Source organism: Schistocerca americana, chromosome 2, assembly GCF_021461395.2.
Source record: "Schistocerca americana isolate TAMUIC-IGC-003095 chromosome 2, iqSchAmer2.1, whole genome shotgun sequence".
Lineage (NCBI taxonomy): Eukaryota > Metazoa > Arthropoda > Insecta > Orthoptera > Acrididae > Schistocerca > Schistocerca americana.
Window position 1 is genome coordinate 377021488 of NC_060120.1, and position 23798 is coordinate 377045285.

The 23798-nt window shown below is 41.6% G+C and overlaps 1 protein-coding gene across 1 annotated transcript in view; it reads right to left on the reverse strand.

Annotated features, from left to right (window-relative positions):
• The window catches only part of LOC124594035 (agrin-like), a 536557-nt gene that overhangs the window by 406439 nt on the left and 106320 nt on the right, over positions 1 to 23798 (reverse strand). The window contains exon 3 of the mRNA XM_047132385.1: positions 14283 to 14318. Within this exon, the coding sequence (XP_046988341.1) occupies positions 14283 to 14318 (36 nt within the window). The remainder of the gene's footprint in view (positions 1 to 14282; positions 14319 to 23798) is intronic.

The following is a 23798-nucleotide window of genomic DNA, read 5'->3' on the forward strand; positions in this document are numbered from 1 at the left end:
AGTCAATTTTATTTCGCTTTTCTGAAGTTTACAGAGAAGTATTTGAAGTAAAACTCATATTTTACAACTGTATATTACTAATTCTTCAATTGCATTACATAAGGAAAGGTTAGTTTTTTATCTATCTATGGAGAGTGTATTTTATACTGATAAAGCATAACAAGACTACCTGCCTGTTCAGCGGGCCATATGCGTTTAGGCATGAAACTAGCATTGAGCTAATTACTTGAATCATATTTTTGACAGCTGTGTCACATTGCACTTTCCACATTGCTGAGGCGTTTTTTCATTGTTAGGCCCTGTTCTACCTTACACTGTGGTACACCTACCGAACTCTGGAAGTTTTACAGTGCAGCTATCTTTTGATGCAGACAAGCAGCAGGAGCATAACAGCAGCAGTTGATTTTATTTCACACTTTTATATTTTGAGAAATAGTAATTAAAGTAAAACACATTTTGAACAAGTATGTGTTACTAACTCCTTAATTAGATTGGATAATCAAACGTTGATTTTCATCTGTCTATAGGAAGTATGTTATACACTTATTCTGGGGTGGGGGCAGTCGATAAACGAGTTTGAAAACATAGTTGACAACATTGCCATCATTTACACTGATCATTACGCCACTTTTTGATAAATAATTCGGGTCGTTCGGATAGTTTTGAGCACAGCCCAGATGCGGCTACATTGTAACTGGCCCTTTGATTTTAATAGTGGGTACAATATTGTGCTCTTATTCGAGGAGAGGGGGCAGAGGTGGTATTTGTGTGTGTGTGTGTGTGGTGTGTGTGTGTGGGGGGGGGGGGCGGAGAGAGAGAGAGAGAGAGAGAGAGAGAGAGAGAGAAAGAGAGAAATTCCATTTACCGCTCATCGCTATTTTTATTTTTTTTAATTTACCGCTAGTTTTTGTAATTTGCCACATTCATCTCTTGACGACGCCAGAAAAAGAAAGGGTTCAGGTGGAAGACTCGGAACTACTCGGAAGTATTCAGAACGAGATAATAAATTCCGGAGAATTCCCTCTGTGGTGTGAGCTTGCATGCGTGTGTGTGTGTGTGTGTGTGTGTGTGTGTGTGTGTGTGTGTGCTTAACTTTACCTTCACCGTGATCTTTAAGTTTTAACTTTATCACTCACTGCTTTCTTTAAATTTTCAATTTTCAAATTTCCTGCCATCATTTCCTGATTACGTAATTAAAAAAGGGGTGTGACTTATGATGTTATCAAAAGGACGACACCTTTTTACAGATGTAAACAAAGTGAGCTAGAACATGAGTGAACGTCACTTACTACGTCACAAATGTAAAGAATATGAGCCAGATAATACATTGCCATTCTACTTATGCAGTATTTCTTTCCGTTCAGTCAGATTAGCACAGACTGACATCATTCGTTTTCGATGATAGTTGTAGCATTTATTTTGCATCTATCTACACAGCTATTCAGACAAGAACATTGTTACTTACTGCATCACAATTTTGTAAGATTTGTCAACAGAATGTTTTCAGTACGTCTCACTGTTTCTTAGTTACATGTTATAGCTACAAATAACATATTAAAATCGTGTTCTTGTGTTAAGGATGTTAATAATTGGTAATAATTTCTGAGTTGACTACATTTTATACGGCTCAGCATTGGAATTAAATAATTAATCGGGCAAGAGATTGACACTGTACGCAATAATACGTTACAAAACTGCTAAATAATTGCATACGGTTTCGTCTTTCCCTAGGAGTTGCTGATTCATCTGAGGAGTCAATCAAGTATTGCGGTTGTTGTGGCTCTATGCCTTCGCATCTTGTTAGAATTTAGGGACGAATGTCCGTCTCTTGAAAGCGTCTTGCAGTGTGGGCATAGCTTTTGTCTGTCTGCCACACTTGTGTGTAGGGTTACTCCCACTCGCGGTAGCTGTTCCTATTCAGTCGACGATGTGAAACAGGGCGGGCAGGATTAAGTAATTTCCTAGCGCTGCTTATTACACCCACGCTGCGCAGGGCCCGTTGAGACTCCCGAGGCTTACATTAGCGGTTCAGTCGCACGCTAAGTTCGCGCCTCTGTCGCCTGCTGAGTGCGTAGTGGCGTGCGCGGATCAAGAGCCGAAACATCATGCTCTTGTTTATAAAGCATGTAGGTTCTTGTTATAAACAATATTGCTATTAAGTCACCAGTACTTAGAGTTCTCTGAACTCTTTTAAACACAAAATGTGTTACAGCCAACCACCTCTATAAAACGTTTTGCATATTCCAATCATTGTCTGCTATTATAATTTTTTCTGTTTGAGGTCGAGAAAATAATTCCTTGATCATATGCGGTTTTCCTTGGATCCTGTCATTGGTTAATCGTTCAAGGATCTCTTATTCTAACTTCATCCCATCACATTATTTTTAATAACCGTCAGTAGAAGCTGATGAATTAGAAATTCCTCGAGTTCGTTCTTCTCCGATTTTCCCCTGGACCGTTCAGGCTTCCATGTACAGAGTATCAAACACAGGGGTTTACACATTTTTAAGTCACATGGATGGCCACAACAGTACTGGTTCGTTAGTTAGGTAGTTAGTTAGTCACATACTCCATACATCATTTGAACGATTCTTTTATCGAAATGACGTGTAACGAGTCACTTTACAGGACATGATTACGTGATTACTGTTAACGTTAATGAACACGTAATTATTTTTAATCTTGCTCATGAAACTACGTTTTTTACTACCGACTAGTTTTTAAGTAGAAACTCGTCTATGAAGTAGAAGGAAACTGGAAATTTGTGGTAAGGTCTTAGGGGACCAAGCTGCTGAGGTCATCGGTCCATAAGCCTACACACTACTTAATCTAACTTAAAATAACTTACGCTAAGGACGACACACGCACCCATGCCCGAGGGAGGACTCGAACCTCTGACGGGGGAGCCGCGCGGACCGTGACAAGGCGCCCAAACCGAGCAGCTGCCCCGCGCGTCGAAGTAGGAGGAGTTGTCCAGGAGAAATGATTTTAAATTAGCTTTAGAACTTGCTTCGCTACCTGGCAGACATTTTGTGATATCGGACAAAGGGCCAAAACTTTTTGTTGCTGTATACTGAACTCCTTTCTGAGCTGCTGATAGCTTTTTCAGCGGGTAATAAAGGTCATTTTTCTTTCTAGTGATGATGTTTTACTGTTGTTCAATATGTTCTCCATTGGCAGCAATACTGCGTCTGCAAAGCTGGGAAACAGATCGACACACATATTGCCATTGGAATGGATACACCGGCAGTCACAATCGTCTTACTCATATCGTCAAGCGTACGTGGATTTGTGGCATAGACGGTGTCCTTCAAAGTTCTCCAAAGAAAGAAGTCTTAACAGCGTTAGATCGGGAGGAAAGAAAACATGATCCTTATCTCGATACAGCTGATGAACGGCTGGTAAAAACCGTTCCCACAACATGATAAGGAACTTCACACTTGTCACTGTTCCTTCAAATAAGAATGGCCCTATAAGTCCTCTGACAGACATACCACGACAGAATGATAGCCTAGGAACATTAACAACTCTTTCTTCCATAACATGCGGATTATCTCTTGCCCAGTACACACACTTTTAGTGATTGATGGCTTCATTCAATTTAAATTTCGCCTGCTCCGACCAAATAATGACAAGTCAACCATCCACTACCAAAAATCTACACACAGAATTCGAGGCGCCTAACCGGATCGTCCTCATCCATCGCCTGAAGCAACTTGGGACTGTAGGGTTTCCATTTTGCTTTTGGTGAACACTTGATTTGCTTATATCTGATTCACGGGCATCTCTCCTCTGGACTTCGTTAGAGATCTTGTATAAGCTTGTACCGATCTAACGTAATTTAGTTACTGACGTTGGCGCAGAACCAGACTCTGCACTTTTACATGTTTTCGCATTTCCAATATAACTTTAAAATCCACTTGCTTCCCTCGGAGGACACGTTTCGACCCATCTCAATACTTACGTGGAGTTACTGGCAATTGAAGATAAACTAAACACAAACAAATGAATGGATGTACACACTAGTCGCGGAAGCACCATATAATCACAACTGGGTCAGGTTCTCTTTAATACATCTTCAGTTACTTAAGGTCAGACAGTGCAAACTCTTTTGTGGGACCCCCTGTATTCATATGGTCTATATGATTAGTTTCTTCTTCGTCACTCTGTATTTCATTCCAGTATGGCTCATTCCTTGAAGAGGCATTTCCTCGATTGTGACAGTTTATTTCAGATGTCAATAATCCCATGTTGCCATACAACCATTGTTTACTACGTGATGTTTATCAGTGGCATCTATCTACCTGCTAAGGATGTTACTGTGATTATTCTTATACAAATTACGTAACTGTGTGACTCACAGATTAGTATGATAGGTCGTTACTTAATGAGCGTTTAGTTCTACTTCATCCAAAAGATTTGCCTAATTCTGCTGCTCGCATAGCTGTTCTGAACTCTAGGAACTGAACGGTTTATTTCCCCAAATCAATTGATGTGTAACAGGGAAGACACTTCATTCCTTAGCTCACGCAGTGAACAACAGAAACATTTTTCTTTTGATTTTGTCTAACTGTGGTAGATACTGATTTTACAACTGTTCTACACACACCAAAAGACGTTTTTCATCACTCCGGTTCCCAGAACTCCTGAAGATAGACGTTGACTGTGGATATTGTATCACAGACACAGTCCTTTTGACTGTTCAGAGATGTCACTAAACCTACCCAAAGATGTAAACAACCATGCATGGGCAGCGCCTATTAGACGAATGGGGTCCGACAGCCGATCACTTCCAATCATTCCACCAGGAAGGAGGTGCACGGCTCGTGTTGTCTGTAGTTCAACCATGCCTAGACGGTCAATACCGCGGTTCGATCGCGTCCGCATTGTTACTTTGTGGCAACAAGGTGAGTGTCCAGGCATCTCGGACTGCACCAAATCGATATTGTTCGGACATGGAGGAGATACATAGAGACAGGAACTGGCGATGACATGTCTCGCTCAGGACGCCCAAGGGGTACTACTGCAGTGGACGACCATTACCTACGGCCGGCCGAAGTGGCCGTGCGGTTAAAGGCGCTGCAGTCTGGAACCGCAAGACCGCTACGGTCGCAGGTTCGAATCCTGCCTCGGGCATGGATGTTTGTGATGTCCTTAGGTTAGTTAGGTTTAACTAGTTCTAAGTTCTAGGGGACTAATGACCTCAGCAGTTGAGTCCCATAGTGCTCAGAGCCATTTGAACCATTTGAACCATTACCTACGGATTATGGTTCGGAGGAACCCTGACAGCAAGGCCACCATGTTGATAAGAGCTTTTCATTCAGCCACAGGACGTCGTGTTACGACTCATACTGTGCGCAATAGGCTGCATGATGCGCAACTGCACCTCCAACGTCCATGGTGAAGTCCATCTTTGCAACCATGACACTAAGCAACGAGGTACAGATGGAGCAACAACATGCCGAATGGACCGCTCAGAATTGGCATCCCTTCTCTTCACCGATGAGTGTCGCATATGCCTTCAACCAGACGATCATTGGAGACGTGTTTGGAGGCAATCCGATCAGGCTGAACGCCTTAGACGCACTGTCCAGCGAATGGTGGAGTTTCCCTGCTGTTTTGGGGTGGCATTATGTGGGGCCGACGTATGTCGTTGCTAGTTATGGAAGGTGCCGCAACGGCTGCACGATAGCTGAAGGCCATCCTCCGACCGATAGTGCAACCATATCGGCGTGTGTACAGCAATCTGGACCACCACCTCTGTAGGTCTCGCTGTATGGTGGCATAACACGCAATGTGTAGTTTTCATGAGATGTAGAAAGGTCAGAAAAAGATGTTCATGTTGAGATCTATTCCAATTTTCTGTACAGGTTCCGGAAATCTCGGAACCGAGGTGATGCAAAACTTTTCTTGATGTGTGTATATTTTAATTACGTGGCCGATTTCTCTTAATGTAAATGCAATCGTATTTGATGTTCCTGACTGGCTCACATCCTTGTCTCACAGACTAGGGCTCTGCACGTCAAAGTACAAAATTTAGTAAGTTGTTTTCTCGCGGTAACTGCGATAACCGCGCTACGAGAGTAGCAGAGGTGTGAGCGCAAAGGAAAGTATCTGACTAAGCAGAAATTTGAGGTTAAAGTTTCATTGGAACAATAAGTAGAACACCAATATAGAGTGGCTGAAATGTGAACAGTTTGTGAAATAGAAAATAAATAATGTTTGCAGACGGGTATACGAATCTCACGTTTACAATCAGGAGAATCAGAAACCAGTCTAGTGTTATTTACGTTTTTATCCGTTGACTTTAAAGTGTCAGATCGTCACCAGCTGAATCATAATAATCATGACCAGCGGGACATTTATGCACACATGGGATTTTATCGGCCAGTAGCCATATGATTACTGGGCACAGATACAGGAATTATTTTGGCAGAAGCAATGATCGCAAAAAAGTAAATAAAATTCTTTGTTGGCTGTGAACGATGGAACTCACAGATAAAGGAATATGAATTTTTGGTTTGCAGCATTGCAGATTTTCTGATTGCTCCATATGTTTTTAACGAAACGACAATAACTCATACATATTCTTTATGAAGTATCCTAGGGTTTGACTGAGGACGTATGAAAGTGTGAGACGATAGGTCCTCATTTAGCATTAGCGTGAAGTTACACGCTTGCTCATTAGTAGTTCCCTCATTGGCAGATACATCATCCACTGTCGAACGGTCACAGGTTCATGTGGTGACTCTATTGAACTTATCCTACGCCAGTGCATATAGAAAATAAAACCCATTAGAATCACGAGTCCCAACGTTGCACTGTGGTCTGTTCAATGTTGTTCCACCGTGAATGAAACTGAGAAGTTACCGAAGCACATTATTTTGTACGGTATCTATGTTACTGTGTTTTTGTTTTCTTTTCTTTATTACGTAAGAAGTACATTTTCAGATACCACAAAATAAGGCTGACGTTAAATTTCCTGCAGAAGCTAGATTATGCACTGCCTGAAAAGTTTTATCCCCTACACTGTTCGGATACGGCGATTCAGTCTATGACAACAGCAGTCCCTTTGAATTTCTGACAGGTGCTATTTTTGATAATTGGTCAATAAACATCAGCCGCTTCCATTTACCTGCCACTCAGTATATCGATCTAATGAGCTGCACCGTGGCGTAAACAGCAGTCACTTTAAACGCCTTTTTTATTTCCTAATTCAAAACACACTTTTGCACATCAGATCATATTTGCACGCAGGTCCTGCGCAATGACGCATTCAACACGAAAAATGTACGAGAAGTAAATTAAATAAGCTGTAGATTTCAAACATTTTATTTCAACACAATTACTTGTTAGATTTTTGAGGGTCACACATTATTCGATTTGTAGCAGTCATCGCACCGAAGAAGAACATAGTGAACTATTTGTAATAAAGGTATATGATTAAAGGCAAATTGATTATCATCAAGAATTTACAATGCTCTAGGCATTCAGATCAATACGTCTCATATGAAAGGGAATCTATAATTATAATACATTCACAAATCCAGTACTAGATAGTGTTTTCAGCGATTGGGACTACATGTACACCGATAAGGAACAAATGGATCACCCTCTGCGAGGTTGAGTGCTGCCTGGTGGCTTTGGCACGTGGCGCAATAATGAGAGTATAATAAGAGAAACAGAGACTGGTGCGGAATCACTCTAGCGACGATACGGACCGCAAATGGGGAAAAACTCTCACTTTAACAAAGTTGAACCGTGAATTTACTTTTTTTTTTTTTTTTTTTTTTAAATTTACTTTATTTACTGGCGATTCATCAAGAACATTGACACATTTAATCACACTAGGTGAGCATGGAAGTAGTTGCCAAGAAGTAACTGATGGAAAATTACTTTTAACAAATATGAATTTATTCCTAAAAGCTTTTTCAAAACATTTAAAATTATAAGCAGAAAAGCACACTTGAAATATCAAGTCAAAATTTAAGAAATGTAAATTTTAATTGTAAATGCCTTTTCAAAACACATTTAAAATTATAAGCTGAAAAGCACCCTCGAAATATCAAGTTACAGTTTTATTTAGAGGCAAAGAACAAGATTAACAGTAGGAGCCTTCGGGCTGGGAAGGTTGCCTGCTCCCTTTCAACACGGCCGTAGTCATGACCGCTCACAACAACCTCTGAAAGAGTACACTGGTGCAAATCTGCAACACACCATATTGCTTTAAACAAAAAATTTTAACAACTCACACAAACATGTAAACTATGCACCCCGTGAAAGGAATGGAAATGGTACAACCCTAAAACTATTTGCCACCGAAAGTGCAATTTTTTTTGTTTTTTTTAAAGGATTCTTACGCTGGAAGGTAGGCAAGCTTATAACGTAAAATAACTATTTAAATAAAACCCATAAAATGCAGACTTAAATAAAATGTACAACATGCTCTACATTACACATATACCACCTCTCAAGATGATAAGCAAGATAGAAACATATTTCAAGAATTCGGCCTAAGCAATAAATTCGTCAACACCGATTCTGACAACCATGACAGAGGCAGCTATTAACGTATGGCAGATTGACAGGGGGTAGAGGGGGGGGTTACTAAACAACCCGAACCGCAGATTGCTTTAAACCTCCCCAGTTCCACAAGGGAAAAATGGACCACCCAATTCACAATAACTACCTTCCCGCGGGTGGGCGAACGGAGAAGAATGGTGGAACGACCCCAAAACAAAGCGGCTGGTGACCTCACCAAGAAAACAAGTATAATTTTATCAAGTAAATGAAACAACATACCTCCAATCACTTAACTTCTAATCAACTCCGATTTCTGTCGAAGACCTGGCGCAGCACCCCCATCGCTCTCCCGAACCGTCCGCTGCCAGCCGCTTCAACGGACGCAGGAAGGCGCGCCGATCTCTCGTCTCACGGCGTCGCAGCTCGCCCCGGCCAGCCCCATGTCGTGGTTTCGCTCCTGCTGCTCTCTTGTGAACCGCGAAGCCACTACCCGTTTCTATACGGCGCTGCCCACTGGACTCACGTGGGGACCTCACATGCACCGATGCTAAAGGCGGACAGGTCATCTCGTGTCTCAGTGCGCGACCAACCAACCGACCGATCCAACCGCCAATGACCGTTGCCCGAGCAAATCGAGCAGACTGGCAGCCTAACGCGCAGACTCAGATGCAGGAACTCAGACCCGACCAGGCGACCACAAGCTGAGTTCTGTTACTGGCGGTGTGGCAAGACTCTCATTTTCTGGCTTTAAGGTCTGATCCAAACGACAGACATACTAGCACTCCAACGACAGACAGACACTAACTGCCGCACAAATGCAAACGAGAGACAGAACAGCAACTGGTGACGCGAGACTGACCCAGCCTCACTCCGACTGACCCCCTGACGAGTTTTTTTTTTTTTTTTCCTTTATTGTTATTTTGCATGCTACGCCGCTCTTCAACCATAGACTTGACAATGATATAACACAGAATGGAGATCCAGAATAAACATAGTGACAGACAAAAAATAGTGGACACAGAAATATAAAAAAAAAAAAACACGGAGTCGTTCACACTCGACGATAACGACACTGAAAACATGTTGACACGGCGCACTTAACACTGATGAATCCGACGGCACAAGTGAACGTATGAGCGTGACGGCGGACACTAAAAACACAAAACGATGGCACACACATGCGAAACTGATGATGATGATCTCCGGCGCGCGAATGTCCACAGAGTGTGTACGAGTCTGGGGACCTGCCAAGAGGGTAAGATGGGGGGTGGGAGGGAGAGGGGTGAGCAAGGATGCCAATGGGGTGAGAAGACGGAAGTAGGAGATGGAGGAAGGGCTGGAGGGAAAGCCCGGGGGAGGAGTGGGGAGAAAGGGAGGGAAGGGGGAGAGGAGGGAGGGAGGGTGCCCAAAGGAACAAACACAGGAAGAGGGAGGGAGGATCAAAGTTGGTAGGAGGGGTAGATGGAGGGGAGGAGGGCATCATTAGGGAGGGGGAGCTGGTGGAAGTCACCTTGGGAGAGGGTAAGGAGGGTGGAGAGATGGAGAGCAGGGGGGACGTGGGAATACAGGCGTGGCAGCGGGCGGAGGAGGGAGAAGATGGGGGAGACAAGCGGGTGAGGAGGTTCGAGTTTACAGGAGGTGTAAACGATCCGTATCCTTTCAAGGAAAAGGAGGAGGTGGGGGAACAGAATGAGGTTGTACAGGATCTGTGTGGGGGAGGGGAGACGGATGCGATAGGCGAGGTGGAGAGCATGGCGTTCAAGGATCTGAAGGGATTTGTAAAAGGTAGGGGGGGGGGCGGAGATCCAGGCAGAATGGGCGTAACAGAGGATAGGGCGGATGAGGGATTTACAGGTGTGGAGGATGGTGGAGTGGTCCAGACCCCACGTACGGCTGGAAAGGAGCTTGAGGAGACAGAGTCGGGAATGTGCCTTGGCTTGGATTGTCCGGAGATGCCTATTCCGATTCTACATAAAAAAAAATATGTACGGTTTGTTCAACCTATTCTTTCCCATTCGTGATAGATGGGTCTGTAACTGACAAATGTTGTGTTTCCAGAATGAGATTTTCACTCTGCAGCAGAGTGTGCGCTGATATGAAACTTCCTGGCAGATTAAAACTGTGTGCCGGACCGAAACTCGAACTCTGGACCTTTGCCTCTCGTGGGCAAGTGCTCTACCAACTTTTTAATTTTTTTTTCATTTTTTAGACCGCTGTTTTTGTTTTTTGTTTTTATTTTCTTTATTTTTTATATTTTTTATAGCCTCTTAGGAAAATGGAACTAAAAAAAGAAACTAAGTGCCATCGCCACTTTTCATCCTATGACAAAAAAATCTGATCCACTTCAGGCGTTGGCTCCTGACTAAACCTACCCCAGAGAGCTGCCTATATATCAGGGGAAATATGGGAATTCAAGGTTAGTGCTATCCTTTGAAACAAAATAAAATCTTCCTTTTTCTGAAATTTATTTATTTTTTTTGTTTTGTTTATTTTTGTTGTGTAATTGATCAGAGGCCTTCTACATCCTGCTGGTAATATGTTGAGTCACGTCTTCTCGAAATTGATGTGTCCCGTTCAATTGTTCAGAAATGTTCATTGGTTCAAACAGGAAACCTTCTTCTCTCTTGGCTTAACACATTCCAGCTGCGAGGCGGGTCGTGGAAAGCACTCCCAAGGAAGTACGAGAAAAATTGTCTGTATTTTGGGTGACGGACAACGACATAATAACGGTCATTGAAGTATGTCCAAAAATCGAGTACAGAGTCTACAGTTTGTCCAAATAGGAAGTGAATGGCATGTCCGCGAATCCAATTCACAGCATTGGTCTTTGTCAGAGGAAAATAGTCACGTTCCGGAAATAATAATGAAAGGGGAGTAATCTGATCCAGAATGTCCCACGTTAGAAAAACCACAATACGACGAATCAATTGCCAAACCTCCGCCGCCGGTCCTCAAACAAACCCACGTTCTTCATTGTTTGGCACTCCACACGTGGAACATAGAGGTTATTGGGCGAGGTGGATACGATGAAGGCGAGATTGATTGATTTGATTATCATTGACAGTCAGGTACCAGACAGATTGAACATTCGTGTCAAGGTAACAGGCGAACACCGCGCGCCATACATGACGCCAGTCAACCTGGGGGAACTTTTGTTCAACCGGGTGGACGGCCTAATTGGAGGACATTGTTGCCTTTGTCTTGAGTAAAAGCTGTCTTGGTAAGGTGAGGCGTAGATAACTGAGTTCAAGAAAGAAGTATCGTTTATAATGGAACTGCGCCGGAACATCCGAGATCATAACTGGGGCTGACAGTGAGACCGGCGAATATGTCGACAGGAGGAGACCAGTGAGGCTCGTTGGGCAACATGTCCATACCGTCATGTGGGAGCTGACAAATAGGGCGCGAGCTCTATCCGGCACGTGAAACAGACCTATCCCACCTCGTTCACGGGGAAGAGTAAGGGTTGCATAGTTAACTTTGAACAACAGCCCAGAGCTGACGAAAGATGCCATCGCTGCCAACATGCGACGTGCCACAGTAAGCGGGAAAGGTAGGACTTGTGCTACATGGGGAACTCGGGATGCGATATATATATATATATATATATATATATATATATATATATATATATATATATATTGACATATCGAGCTCGTTGGAGAATATCTAGGGATCGAAGGCGATGGTCCATAAGACCTGCTCTCCTCATTAAAAGGAGGCGTCGGCAGTTGATGGTGGCTGAACGCCGGAGATCAGACGAAAAATCTTACCGAGCTACCCAAGCACGACTCACGCCCCGTCCTCACAGCTTTACTTCTGCCAGTACCTTGTCTCCTACCTTCCAAACTTTACAGAAGCTCTCCTGCGAACCATGCAGAACTAGCACTTGCCCACGAAAGGGAAATGTCCCGAGTTCGAATCTCGGTCCGGCAAACAGTTTTAATCTGCCAGGAAGTTTCAAATGTCATGTTGTTTACTTTTTATTTTTTCTACAATTAAGAACCGACGCATTTGATTCTACATTTCATTTACGATGTAAATGTCGCGGCATTATTCCGAAAGAGCCAAAGAAGAGTTGAATCGCGATTTCCATGGTCGCTGGATCGGTAGAGCTGATCCCGTAACGTGGCCTGTCAGATCACCGGACATTACGTAGCCGATTTTTTTGTGGGGTTATCTGAAGGACAAAGTGTATACAGAAGTACTAAATAAAGGGCAGAAGATGACAGAACACGTTAGAAATGCTTGCGCAAACATTGCACAAGACATACTTTTAAATTGTGTACAAGCATTCCACGCACCAATTAATAAATGCGTCGAAATGGAAGATCGTCCGTTTGAGCATTTATTGTGAATTACAACTACGGTGAAAGGCAAGGAGACTCACCGAAATCAAGCACCTAATTGGTGAGAGGCAAGGGGTCTCGCCGATATGAAGCACGCCGATGGGAAAAGGAAATTATTACATCCGTGTCATTGTTCCTGGATCATATTAAACTTGGTTTCTAACCATACATTAAGACGGCTAACCATATTGTACTGTGCAGTCAAATTTGCAACACTAAAGTAAATTTCGAAAATAAGAACACAAAGGTTTGCATTTACATCGCAAATGAAATGTAGAATCAGATCCGTCGGTTCGTAACTGCAAAAAGAGGCTCACTTGACTCTTGTCGTTTACTGCGCCATCTACTGCGAATGGAAAACAATGCTTTGAGTAAACCGTACTTCCCATCCCAAAATACAAATTTGATCCCGCCCACGCAGAAGATGTGATTAGGAGGTAGCCATTTGTAACACAGATAGACGTCCCCTTTTCTAACATTAATTTTTCACCTATAACTTTTTTTTGCTTTCTAAATGTTTCGTTGTCTCAAGTTAAAACAAACATCCTATAGTACATATATTATTGCTACAGGTGATTTAACAGTGAAGAAAATAGTTCTACTCTAGTTAGAAGGAATGCATACCCCACCCGCCTGCTTTGGAATCTCATTCGCAGCAAAGTTGTGTTTGTTACAACTCTGGTTGACCCTTGATATACATAGACCATGAGCTGCGCTTCTGTACACAGTAATCGCAGAAACACTCAGTCAGTACACAAACCGCGCCGTTTCCAAAATACTGAGCACTTCATCCAAAAGTCATTAACAATTCCTGTTGTAGTAGACGGGGCCAACATGATAGAGATTGATATTAATCAGAGGGACTTAGTCTATGATGTTTCAGCGCCCTGATAGCTGATAATGTGGATAACTTCGCCGTGGATCTGGAGGCGAAGTATTAATTTATACACTTATTAGAAACATATATCAAGGACTGAGGGCCACTGATGCTGTTTTTACCAAGGGTGTTAGTTTATTTGCAAAGTTCTGTTTATTGTATCAACATGACAAAGGGAAATCCTACACAATTGACATGTAATGGCTGCTCTTTAGTTAACGGGTAATCGTGAGATTGTGAAGAGGATCAGTACTGAAAATTAAAATAAGAGAAAGCTCTCTATTTACCTCTCATTCACAATGTTTGTTATATTGGGCATAAGTGATGTACTTATAAAATGTGTTAAGGCAACACGAACTATTTTCATACGGATCCTTGTCAATGATTAAGAGAAGAGCTAGACCTTGACAAATTTTTGAGTAATGATCTACAGCTGGACTAGAGCTGCCGTGTGGAAGTATAGTATCGACAACATTTTCTTTTCTTTTTCTTTTTTTTTTTAATAAGAAGGAAAAAGTAAATGGAATACTCACCATCTGTCAGTGGTAGTCTGGGTCTGTAGGTGATATCTGAAAAAAAAGAAATATCATAAATTGTGTTTGGTCAAATAAAAGAAAGTGTGTGTCTTGGCTTTTCTATCATTTATCTGTTATTGAATTACCCCCTGTTGGGGGGACCCTCTGGTAGAGGCCAGACTGTTGCTCTTCAGCCTTTTACATAAAACTAAAAGACGTATAAACTATAATTCATTGAATTAAACAATCATCATAACATGGTGGTGGTGTAAACGTTTAACCCATCAGGATAAGTGTGGTGTGGGTTTCTGGTAACTCTCTTTCAAGTAAAGGATTTGGATACAAATGTGAGGTCGGAGCATATTTTGTATCAGTAACAATAACGGATGTGAGTATCGAAATGAACTAGTTACCATATGCAAATAACTAGAGGTGGACTGGATCTGTTGGTAGAAAGGGAAGTGTGAGCTGCACCCTAGATTTGTGACTTCGTAACGTGGTGGAAAGGTGAGGTCAGTAAGATAAGTTACTGAATGAAACCAGTTTGCTATTACCAGTTACTGTTTTTATTTCCACAACGTGTTTCAGAGGTTTGAATCTCCATCTGGTGGATTTATGTTTATTAATATGGAACTTATGGGTTTTGTGTCGGCTTTGGGGTAACCTGAGGCACTGCCTAATGGAGAAAGTCAAAGCACTGATCCAGAAGGTAAATATAAATGTGAATTTAAATAACTCCACTTCCGGTGGTCACATGGTCCTTTCTCTATCTTAATGCATCACATATACACTGTCACACTTAGTATACGAAGATGGTACCTACAAACTAATAAGTGCAAATAATATATAGCAATACAGAACCACTATTTCAAAGTGCAAAGAACATAACAGAAATACCGAAACATTATTTCAGGGTAAGTCTTAAAGCATCGTGGAAATTTTTGGTTATGTGGTGTAAATATTTGCAGTGGTACCCAAATTCTTTGTTGAAAAGTTTATTAGCCTATACTTTGAACGCATTTGTACAATCGAGTTGTTTGTTGGAAAGATTAAGTGTAATAATTATTGTCAACCGTAGAAAATTTTGTACATAAATAGCAAGTCTGCGGTTCAGACGTAGAAGATGAGAGGAGTAACAGAAGGAGAGCAAAGTTTTCGTATTGCCGGAACTTTGGGTTTGTTAAGATTACATCCATTGCATGTTATAATTAAGTAAATTAAGTAAATGTTGAAGTGACACACTGGTAAGGAATTGTAAACATACAGATGAATATACTCTCCACAGACCCATTATCTGAAATAGTGTTTTGCTTTTTACCACTAGACAGAGGCACAGATTTCCCAAAGTCGTAACACAACAAATAAATGGCATATTAATACACACAGATCCACCTGATGATGGAGGTTTGAACCTATTAAACGCGTTGTGTAAATAGAAAACAGTGACTGAACTTGATCTTTCATTTGATATGAATATCACTCACGGTAAGGCTAACTTAACATGTTCATAGTTAAAAACAAGTTACCTTTGACAGAAAGTGCATGAATCCACCGTCTGGAACACGGTGATGGTTAAATTAAAACCATAGTGTGAAAGGATATGGAATACTTGAAAATGGAAGGCAGTTGGCTATTTTGGTATAAGTCCAGTGGCAGGCCTGGATTATCAGTGACAGTAGTTTCGATGGTGTACCTAGTACTTGATGAAGTGTATGAACTTCATGAACTGATAAACGATATGCATGAGGAACTTTAACTGGATATGGAAACTCAGGAGGAATGGACTTCACGTCATTCACCATTTGAGGATTTCGTCAAAATCACGAAACTTCTTCGTTGGGGAGTGGGAGAGGGGGGGGGGGGGAAGAAGAGGTTTATGTCCATGTATATGGTTTACGTGATAAAGTATCTTATACCACAATACTTACGCAAAGTAACAACTAAGTAACTTGATATTGGTTTTTGGAGTTGTTGAACTTAATGCTTAACAAAATTAATTACTTAGAAGCTAATGTTGGCAACAATTTTCTATTTTCTCGTATGAAACCACTAGCTATGCTGCTAGTCTGCGTATGAAGTCGTGTATTTTTTGCATGGTATATAAAAGAAGGTAAAGTGTTGTGGCAACCTCTGCAAGCAGGACACGTGTCTACTTCCTCGCCAGCGCTACTTCCAGATTAAGAGCAGGAAAGTAGGGACACAACCACGTGCATACTAATGCTGACCGTTATGACGAGAACGGACTTCGTGCTGTATGTGCAAAACGAGAGAGAAAATAAAAAAAATGCCTTATTTAGCGCTCTTGAAGTCGCTAGGTGTTGTTAAACTAAATGAACAACACGAAGTTCGCGTTCCCTGTTAGCCGTAACGAACTCTTGTAATAGAAACTTAACTACCAAAAGGAAAATGTCGGTGTGTGTGCAAGTTTCAGGTACGCTACGTTTTAGAAGAAATGATGTTTGGTGAGTCGTATTATATGTGTTTTTGGCCATAAGTTTTTTCAACAAGTGCCAAACGAGTCAGAATTGTTAACGTAATTTTATGCAGTGAGTTTCATTGAACGGTAAGGATCCATTTATTGAATAACAGGAACGAACACAAAAAAAACAGACGCGAATGCCAAAATTTAATGAAGTAAAATAAATCTGGGACAGCCATGTTCTTTTCCTTGCTCGTATGGCTCACAGCCTGCTGCATTGCTTTGTGGGCAGATACAGTTTTCGGGCTGATCGATGATGTGTATTGGAAAGAACGCTTGACTAACGTTCGTTTGAAGATAATAGATATCCTTACCTTTGGTGGTAGCGTATAGCACTTATTATGATAGGAAAATCTTAATTGGTTTAATTAAGCTAAATATAGTTGAAACCAGTGTTTTTGTTGTGCGTATTTCACTCTTCTAGGTGGCTCAGTGACAACTAATTGGACTTACATTCGGCGGGATGACGGTCAAAATCCCCGCCTGGCCATCCGGATTTCATTATCGTGTGATTTCCGTTAATCGCTTAAGGCAAATACAGGGTTCTGTACCTTGAAGAGGACCAACTCTAGCTGCTGATCCGCCTCTAATGACGTTGTGACATTGCTCTTGCATCAAACTTCCGAAATTTGGAGTATGTTTTAATGTATAGTATAGTTTCTATGTATTTTCCTCTTAAATCACTGTGTTGTTAAATATTAAGTGCACTTGTAATCAACGTCATTGACTTTTTTAATCTTGTTAAATTTATAACTTTGCTGCAGACATGCGAAATTCCGATTCTGGCCCTTAAAATATGTGCACAGTGCAATAAGCAAATTAGGACACTCTGATTTACATCCTTTTCTTACTTTGATAACTTTGTAAATAGATGACTCTTAGTAACCTTGCAGAACACATATATTTCCTCTTCTCTTTACATTGTAACACACAAAATTTAATACTGCAGTTGCACGTAACACAGTCCAAAAGAACTTAGATATTCTTACTGCATTTTTATCAGTAATGATACCACACCATTTATTTTTGTATCTACAACGGAAAAATGCTCAGGAAAAATTATGGGGAAACTCACTGAAAATAAAGACACTAAAAATTAACATTATGATGTGTTGGTAAATGTGCCAACACCTTGTAGATAGAGGAGGCCGAAATGCGCGCTATCTAACGCAGACGGGCGTGAATTCTGGAACAGGATAAATAGTGAATTCTAATAAGAAAAGTATGCAGCTCCTCGAATACTTAACTTTTAATTATCCTTGTTGGTTTACAACGTTCTTGATGAGACATTTCATACGATAACTATCAAGCTATGTAAGGCTAATGGTGCCTTGCTAGGTTGTAGCCATGGACTAAGCTGAAGGCTATTCTAACTGTCTGCTCGGCTAATGAGCGATGCTTCGTCCGTGTAGTCGCTAGCAAAGTCGTCGTACAACTGGGGCGAGTGCTATTCCGTATCTCGAGACCTGCCTTGTGGTGGCGCTCGGTCTGCGATCTCACAGTGGCGACACGCGGGTCCGACATGTACTAAATGGACCGCGGCCGATTTAAGCTACCACCTAGCAAGTGTGGTGTCTGGCGGTGACACCACACATTACTTTAGGATTTCAGTTATACACTATACAATACAAGGATCACCTTTTTGGTACGTCGTGATTGATGGATGAATAGAATCACGCGGTGAAACATAATGCTGTGTTTGACGAAACGAATATTTACACCTACCACTCTACTGAGATTTATATCATCGTAATTAGAATGACTACCAGTAAACAACATAGACAGTGGATTTGAAAACAGTGTTAAAAAGCACCGAATGTGTGATGTTGAAATCGCAGCAAATACGTTCAGCCGTTCACATTTTGTTTTTCGAGGTATTATTACTATCCACCGTGCATTTCAGGCACTAATGTAATCATTGGCAGCTAATTCGTACGCAAATTCCCCATAAACATTTCCGTGTCATTGTAATGTAATACAGCCAACCACCAAATGATTACTGAGCAGAAAAAGTGAATTCGGATTTATTTTTCAAATAGAGTTCCTTGGTCTGACGAAGATAGTGGATGTCGACATAAATCGTGAGGTTGCTTGCAGATTTTAAACGCGATAGTTCTGAGCACGTTTTGCATATATTATTCGAAATACGTCTTCTTTCTTCGCGCTGGGACGTAAGTAACAGCGACAGAAGTTCATACTCAAAGGAGTTCGTTACTAAATTAAACTCTTTAATAACAGATTATTCACCCCTCTGCGTGCTCTCACTTGCGTCATTTTACGTTTACTTCTCGCACAATTAGCTTTATTGGCGCCTTCTCGGCCAATCTGCAACAGTAGCGGTACGCTCAGAGTTCGTCTCGTAACACAAATGGCAGGCACTTTGTTTCTTCCTCTCAGCTCTCCATTGTGACTTTCGTCGCTGAGAGTCACGGCAACGAAAATATAAAGAGGAGAAAAAAAACTGTCTCATCAAGAAATAAGAGAAGAGCTGACGAGTTACAACTAATTGCCATCATGCTGAAATCAATAAAGAATTACGGGGAGTATGCTTTTGTCAGAGAACGCAGAAAACTGGCATAGGTTCTTACAAATTCACTGCCCAGCGCTTTACCCACCACCAACACTCAGTAGAACGTTATTGTAATCTTGATAAGAGAAGGGAGGGAAGGTTAAAGTTCAACATTCCTTCTTTGGCAATGGCAGGAACACTGCAGGGTACACACACACACACACACAGTAGACCTACAAATTTAATGGTCTTTACAAAAAATTAGTCTCAGTTCTCAGACGCTTTCCATGCATTTCGGATGATTGTTGCTGGAGAAATTACGGAATATATCTCCCAGCTTTCCCTTTTGAGAACGCCTAACCCCACTCCATTTTTATTAGGTTTTTGCTAAAAAGAAGTAAGAGTTCTAAACGACATGTCATGCCCAACGCCACTAGAACTAATCGGAAAATGATGGGATGGAAGAAATGTGGGCAGTCTTTTCAACAAACTATCATGACGTTTGACTGGAGGGAATTAGGGAAACAGTCAAGTTGCTGACAAGAATAATATACAGAAGAAAGGAACAGAAAATCGAGGAGCTGCTAGATGACCTGTTTGGCTTTAGAAGGGGTAAGGTTCCGCCGAGCCAGCTGTAACATTGAACATAGGAAAATCGAGAAACCTTTATAAGATTTGTCGACCTGGGAAAAGCGTTTGACAATTTAAAATGGTGCAAGATGTTCAAAATTCTGAAAAAAATAGGAGTAAACTATAGCATCAGATGGAATATGTATAAAAATCAAAACGGAACAATAAGAATGAAAGACCAAGAACGAAGTTTCAGATTAAAGACGATGTCGGACAGGGATATAGTCATGCTATACGTAGAGGAAGCAGAGACGGAAATAAAATAAATATTGAAACTGGGGACTCAATTTCAGGATGAAAGAATACCGTTATCCAAACTCTCAGATAACTAATTTTTTTTAATGTTATACGCAGATCCTGGTAGCCAGTATAGTCGATTGTTTAACATTGCATGGGAAACCTGCAGATAATATTCACTACTCCTAATGACTGCGCTGCTAACTACTTCTTCTCCTTTCCCTTTGATACCGTGAGGAAGGTCTATTATTTGCTTCAGCCTTGGGGTACTTTCATTAGCTGGCTTGTGAAAAGGACCAGAGTGTTCCCAACCTGTTAGGTGCTGAAAGCCGTCTTCACGTCGGTATAGGACAGGGAAATAGCAATCTCCAGTAACTTAACAGCAGGAGCTCAGGAGAGAGCGAGCTGTGGTTTCATAAAAACAGCATTGTGAGAGACGCTAAAAGGAATCCTTTTCGCTAGATGATATTTAATGGCCAGGTGAGAAACACAGAGCTTCATACCATTGGATCAGCTGTTGGCTGCGGCTGTGCTGTGCTGAGCAAGGGGTTCTGCGATTGGCTCACAGTAATTATTTCGGTAGAAGGTGAAATTTCCTGCTCCGGATTTTGTGCAAGGATTTTGACTGGCTGCGGTTGGAAACTGTCGGGTAGTATCTTCGTGGATCCATATTTAAATTGATTGATGGTGGGATATCAGCTAGTATAATTTTTATTAAAAATGAAACTCCTCCAGCTGTACTTAGGATTTCATATTTATTTGGTTGAAAAAAATAGTTCAAATGGCTCTGAGGACTATGGGACTTAACTTCTGAGGTCATCAGTCCCCTAGAACTTAGGACTACTTAAACATAACTAACCTAAGGACACCACACACATCCATGCCCGAGGCAGGATTCGAACCTGCGACCGTAGCGGTCACGCGGTTCCAGACTGAAGCGCCTAGAACCGCACGGCCACAACGGGCGGCTATTTATTTGGCTACTAGTTTCGACGCTGCGTCAACGCCATCTTCAAGCCCGTACACTATGATGATATAAATTGTGTGTGGCTGAATACTAGAAGTACGCGGTGAGACCAATACGTGCTCCACATGGATGGCGGGCAGTAGCCAAATAAATATGAAATGTTAAGTATAGCTGGAGGAGTTTCATTTTCAATAATAGTGTCATATAGTAGGAAAGATTTTTTTGCCTTTTTTCCCACGCCATTCTATTATTAGTTAACCATGTCAAAATCCACTGGATTAGGAAATTATTGTTGTTCGGAACTCGCAAGGTGTGCTGCAGTTGGCAGGCAAGTTCCAACTCTAGCAGAATCAGCTAAGTTTCGTGGAGTAAAGCGAGAACAGTCTTAAAGTTAAAATCTTCTGGGTTGTTAGGGCGCACCATATTTCCTCTAAAATAATCGGCCTTTCGACCCCTCTGTTGGAATCATCTTCAGGATGTTTCGGTGTCCAATACTGCTAGAACACTGTCAGAGACCAGAATCGCGTTCTCTTATAAAGGGGAGTTTTCCCGCGTTGGTGCTGGAGAAGTGGGAATATTGGTTAAAATTCTTGTGGCTACCATTGGTGGGTCATCGCATGTGCTAATATTCCCGCGCTGATGCAGAAGAAGGGGCGTTATTGGCTAAACTCTTGTGGATACTGTTGGTGGTGCATCGTCATTGAATTTTTTTTTTTTTTTTCATCAGTCTACTGACTGGTTTGATGCGGCCCGCCACGAATTCCGTTCCTGTGCTAACCTCTTCATCTCAGAGTAGCACTTGCAACCTACGTCCTCAATTATTTGCTTGACGTATTCCAATCTCTGTCTTCCTCTACAGTTTTTGCCCTCTACAGCTCCCTCTAGTACCATGGAAGTCATTCCCTCATGTCTTAGCAGATGTCCTATCATCCTGTCCCTTCTCCTTATCAGTGTTTTCCACATATTCCTTTCCTCTCCGATTCTGCATAGAACCTCCTCATTCCTTACCTTATCAGTCCACCTAATTTTCAACATTCGTCTATAGCACCACATCTCAAAGGCTTCGATTCTCTTCTGTTCCGGTTTTCCCACAGTCCATGTTTCATTACAATACAATGCTGTACTCCAGACGTACATCCTCAGAAATTTCTTCCTCAAATTAAGGCCGGTATTTGATACTAGTAGACTTCTCTTGGCCAGAAATGCCTTTTTTGCCATAGCGAGTCTGCTTTTGATGTCCTCCTTGCTCCGTCCGTCATTGGTTATTTTACTGCCTAGGTAGCAGAATTCCTTAATTTCATTGACTTCGTGACCATCAATCCTAATGTTGAGTTTCTCGCTGTTCTCATTTTTACTACTTCTCATTACCTTCGTCTTTCTCCGATTTACTCTCAAACCATACTGTGTACTCATTAGACTGTTCATTCCGTTCAGCAGATCATTTAATTCTTATTCACTTTCACTCTGGATAGCAATGTCATCAGCGAATCGCATCATCGATATCCTTTCACCTTGTATTTTAATTCCACTCCTGAACCTTTCTTTTATTTCCATCATTGCTTCCTCGATGTACAGATTGAAGAGTAGGGGCGAAAGGCTACAGCCTTGTCTTACACCCTTCTTAATACGAGCACTTGGTTCTTGATCATCCACTCTTATTATTCCCCCTTGGTTGTTGTACATATTGTATATGACCCGTCTCTCCCTATAGCTTACCCCTTCTTTTTTCAGAATCTCGAACAGCTTGCACCATTTTATATTGTCGGACGCTTTTTCCAGGTCGACAAATCCTATGAAAGTGTCTTGATTTTTCTTTAGCCTTGCTTCCATTATTAGCCGTAACGTCAGAATTGCCTCTCTCGTCCCTTTACTTTTCCTAAAGCCAAACTGATCGCCACCTAGCGCATTCTCAATTTTCTTTTCCATTCTTCTGTATATTATTCTTGTAAGCAGCTTCGATGCATGAGCTGTTAAGCTGATCGTGCGATAATTCTCGCACGTTTCAGCTCTTGCCGTCTTCGGAATTGTGTGGATGATGCTTTTCCGAAAATTAGATGGTATGTCGCCAGACTCATATATTCTACACACCAACGTGAATAGTCGTTTTGTTGCCACTTCCCCCAATGATTTTAGAAATTCTGATGGAATGTTATCTATCCCTTCTGCCTTATTTGACCGTAAGTCCTCCAAAGCTCTTTTAAATTCCGATTCTAATACTGGATCCCCTATCTCTTCTAAATCGACTCCTGTTTTTTCTTCTATCACATCAGACAAATCTTCACCCTCATAGAGACTTTCAATGTATTCTTTCCATCTATCTGCTCTCTCCTCTGCATTTAACAGTGGAATTCCCGTTGCACTCTTAATGTTACCACCGTTGCTTTTAATGTCACCAAAGGTTGTTTTGACTTTCCTGTATGCTGAGTCTGTCTGTACAATCATATGTTTTTCGATCTCTTCACATTTTTCCTGCAGCCATTTCGTCTTAGCTTCCCTGCACTTCCTATTTATTTCATTCCTCATTGAATAGAAAGGCACTAATCCAAACTTACGCTGGAGAAGGGTTATTGGTTGAAATTACTCCTACTGCTATTGGTTGGCCATCATCTTTATATTGCTCGCTCAACGCAGCCGCAAATTCACTTATGTGATGCCGGGGAGCCACGATGCTGGAAGCTTATGGTCGTCCTCTTGGAATTACACGCATTCTTG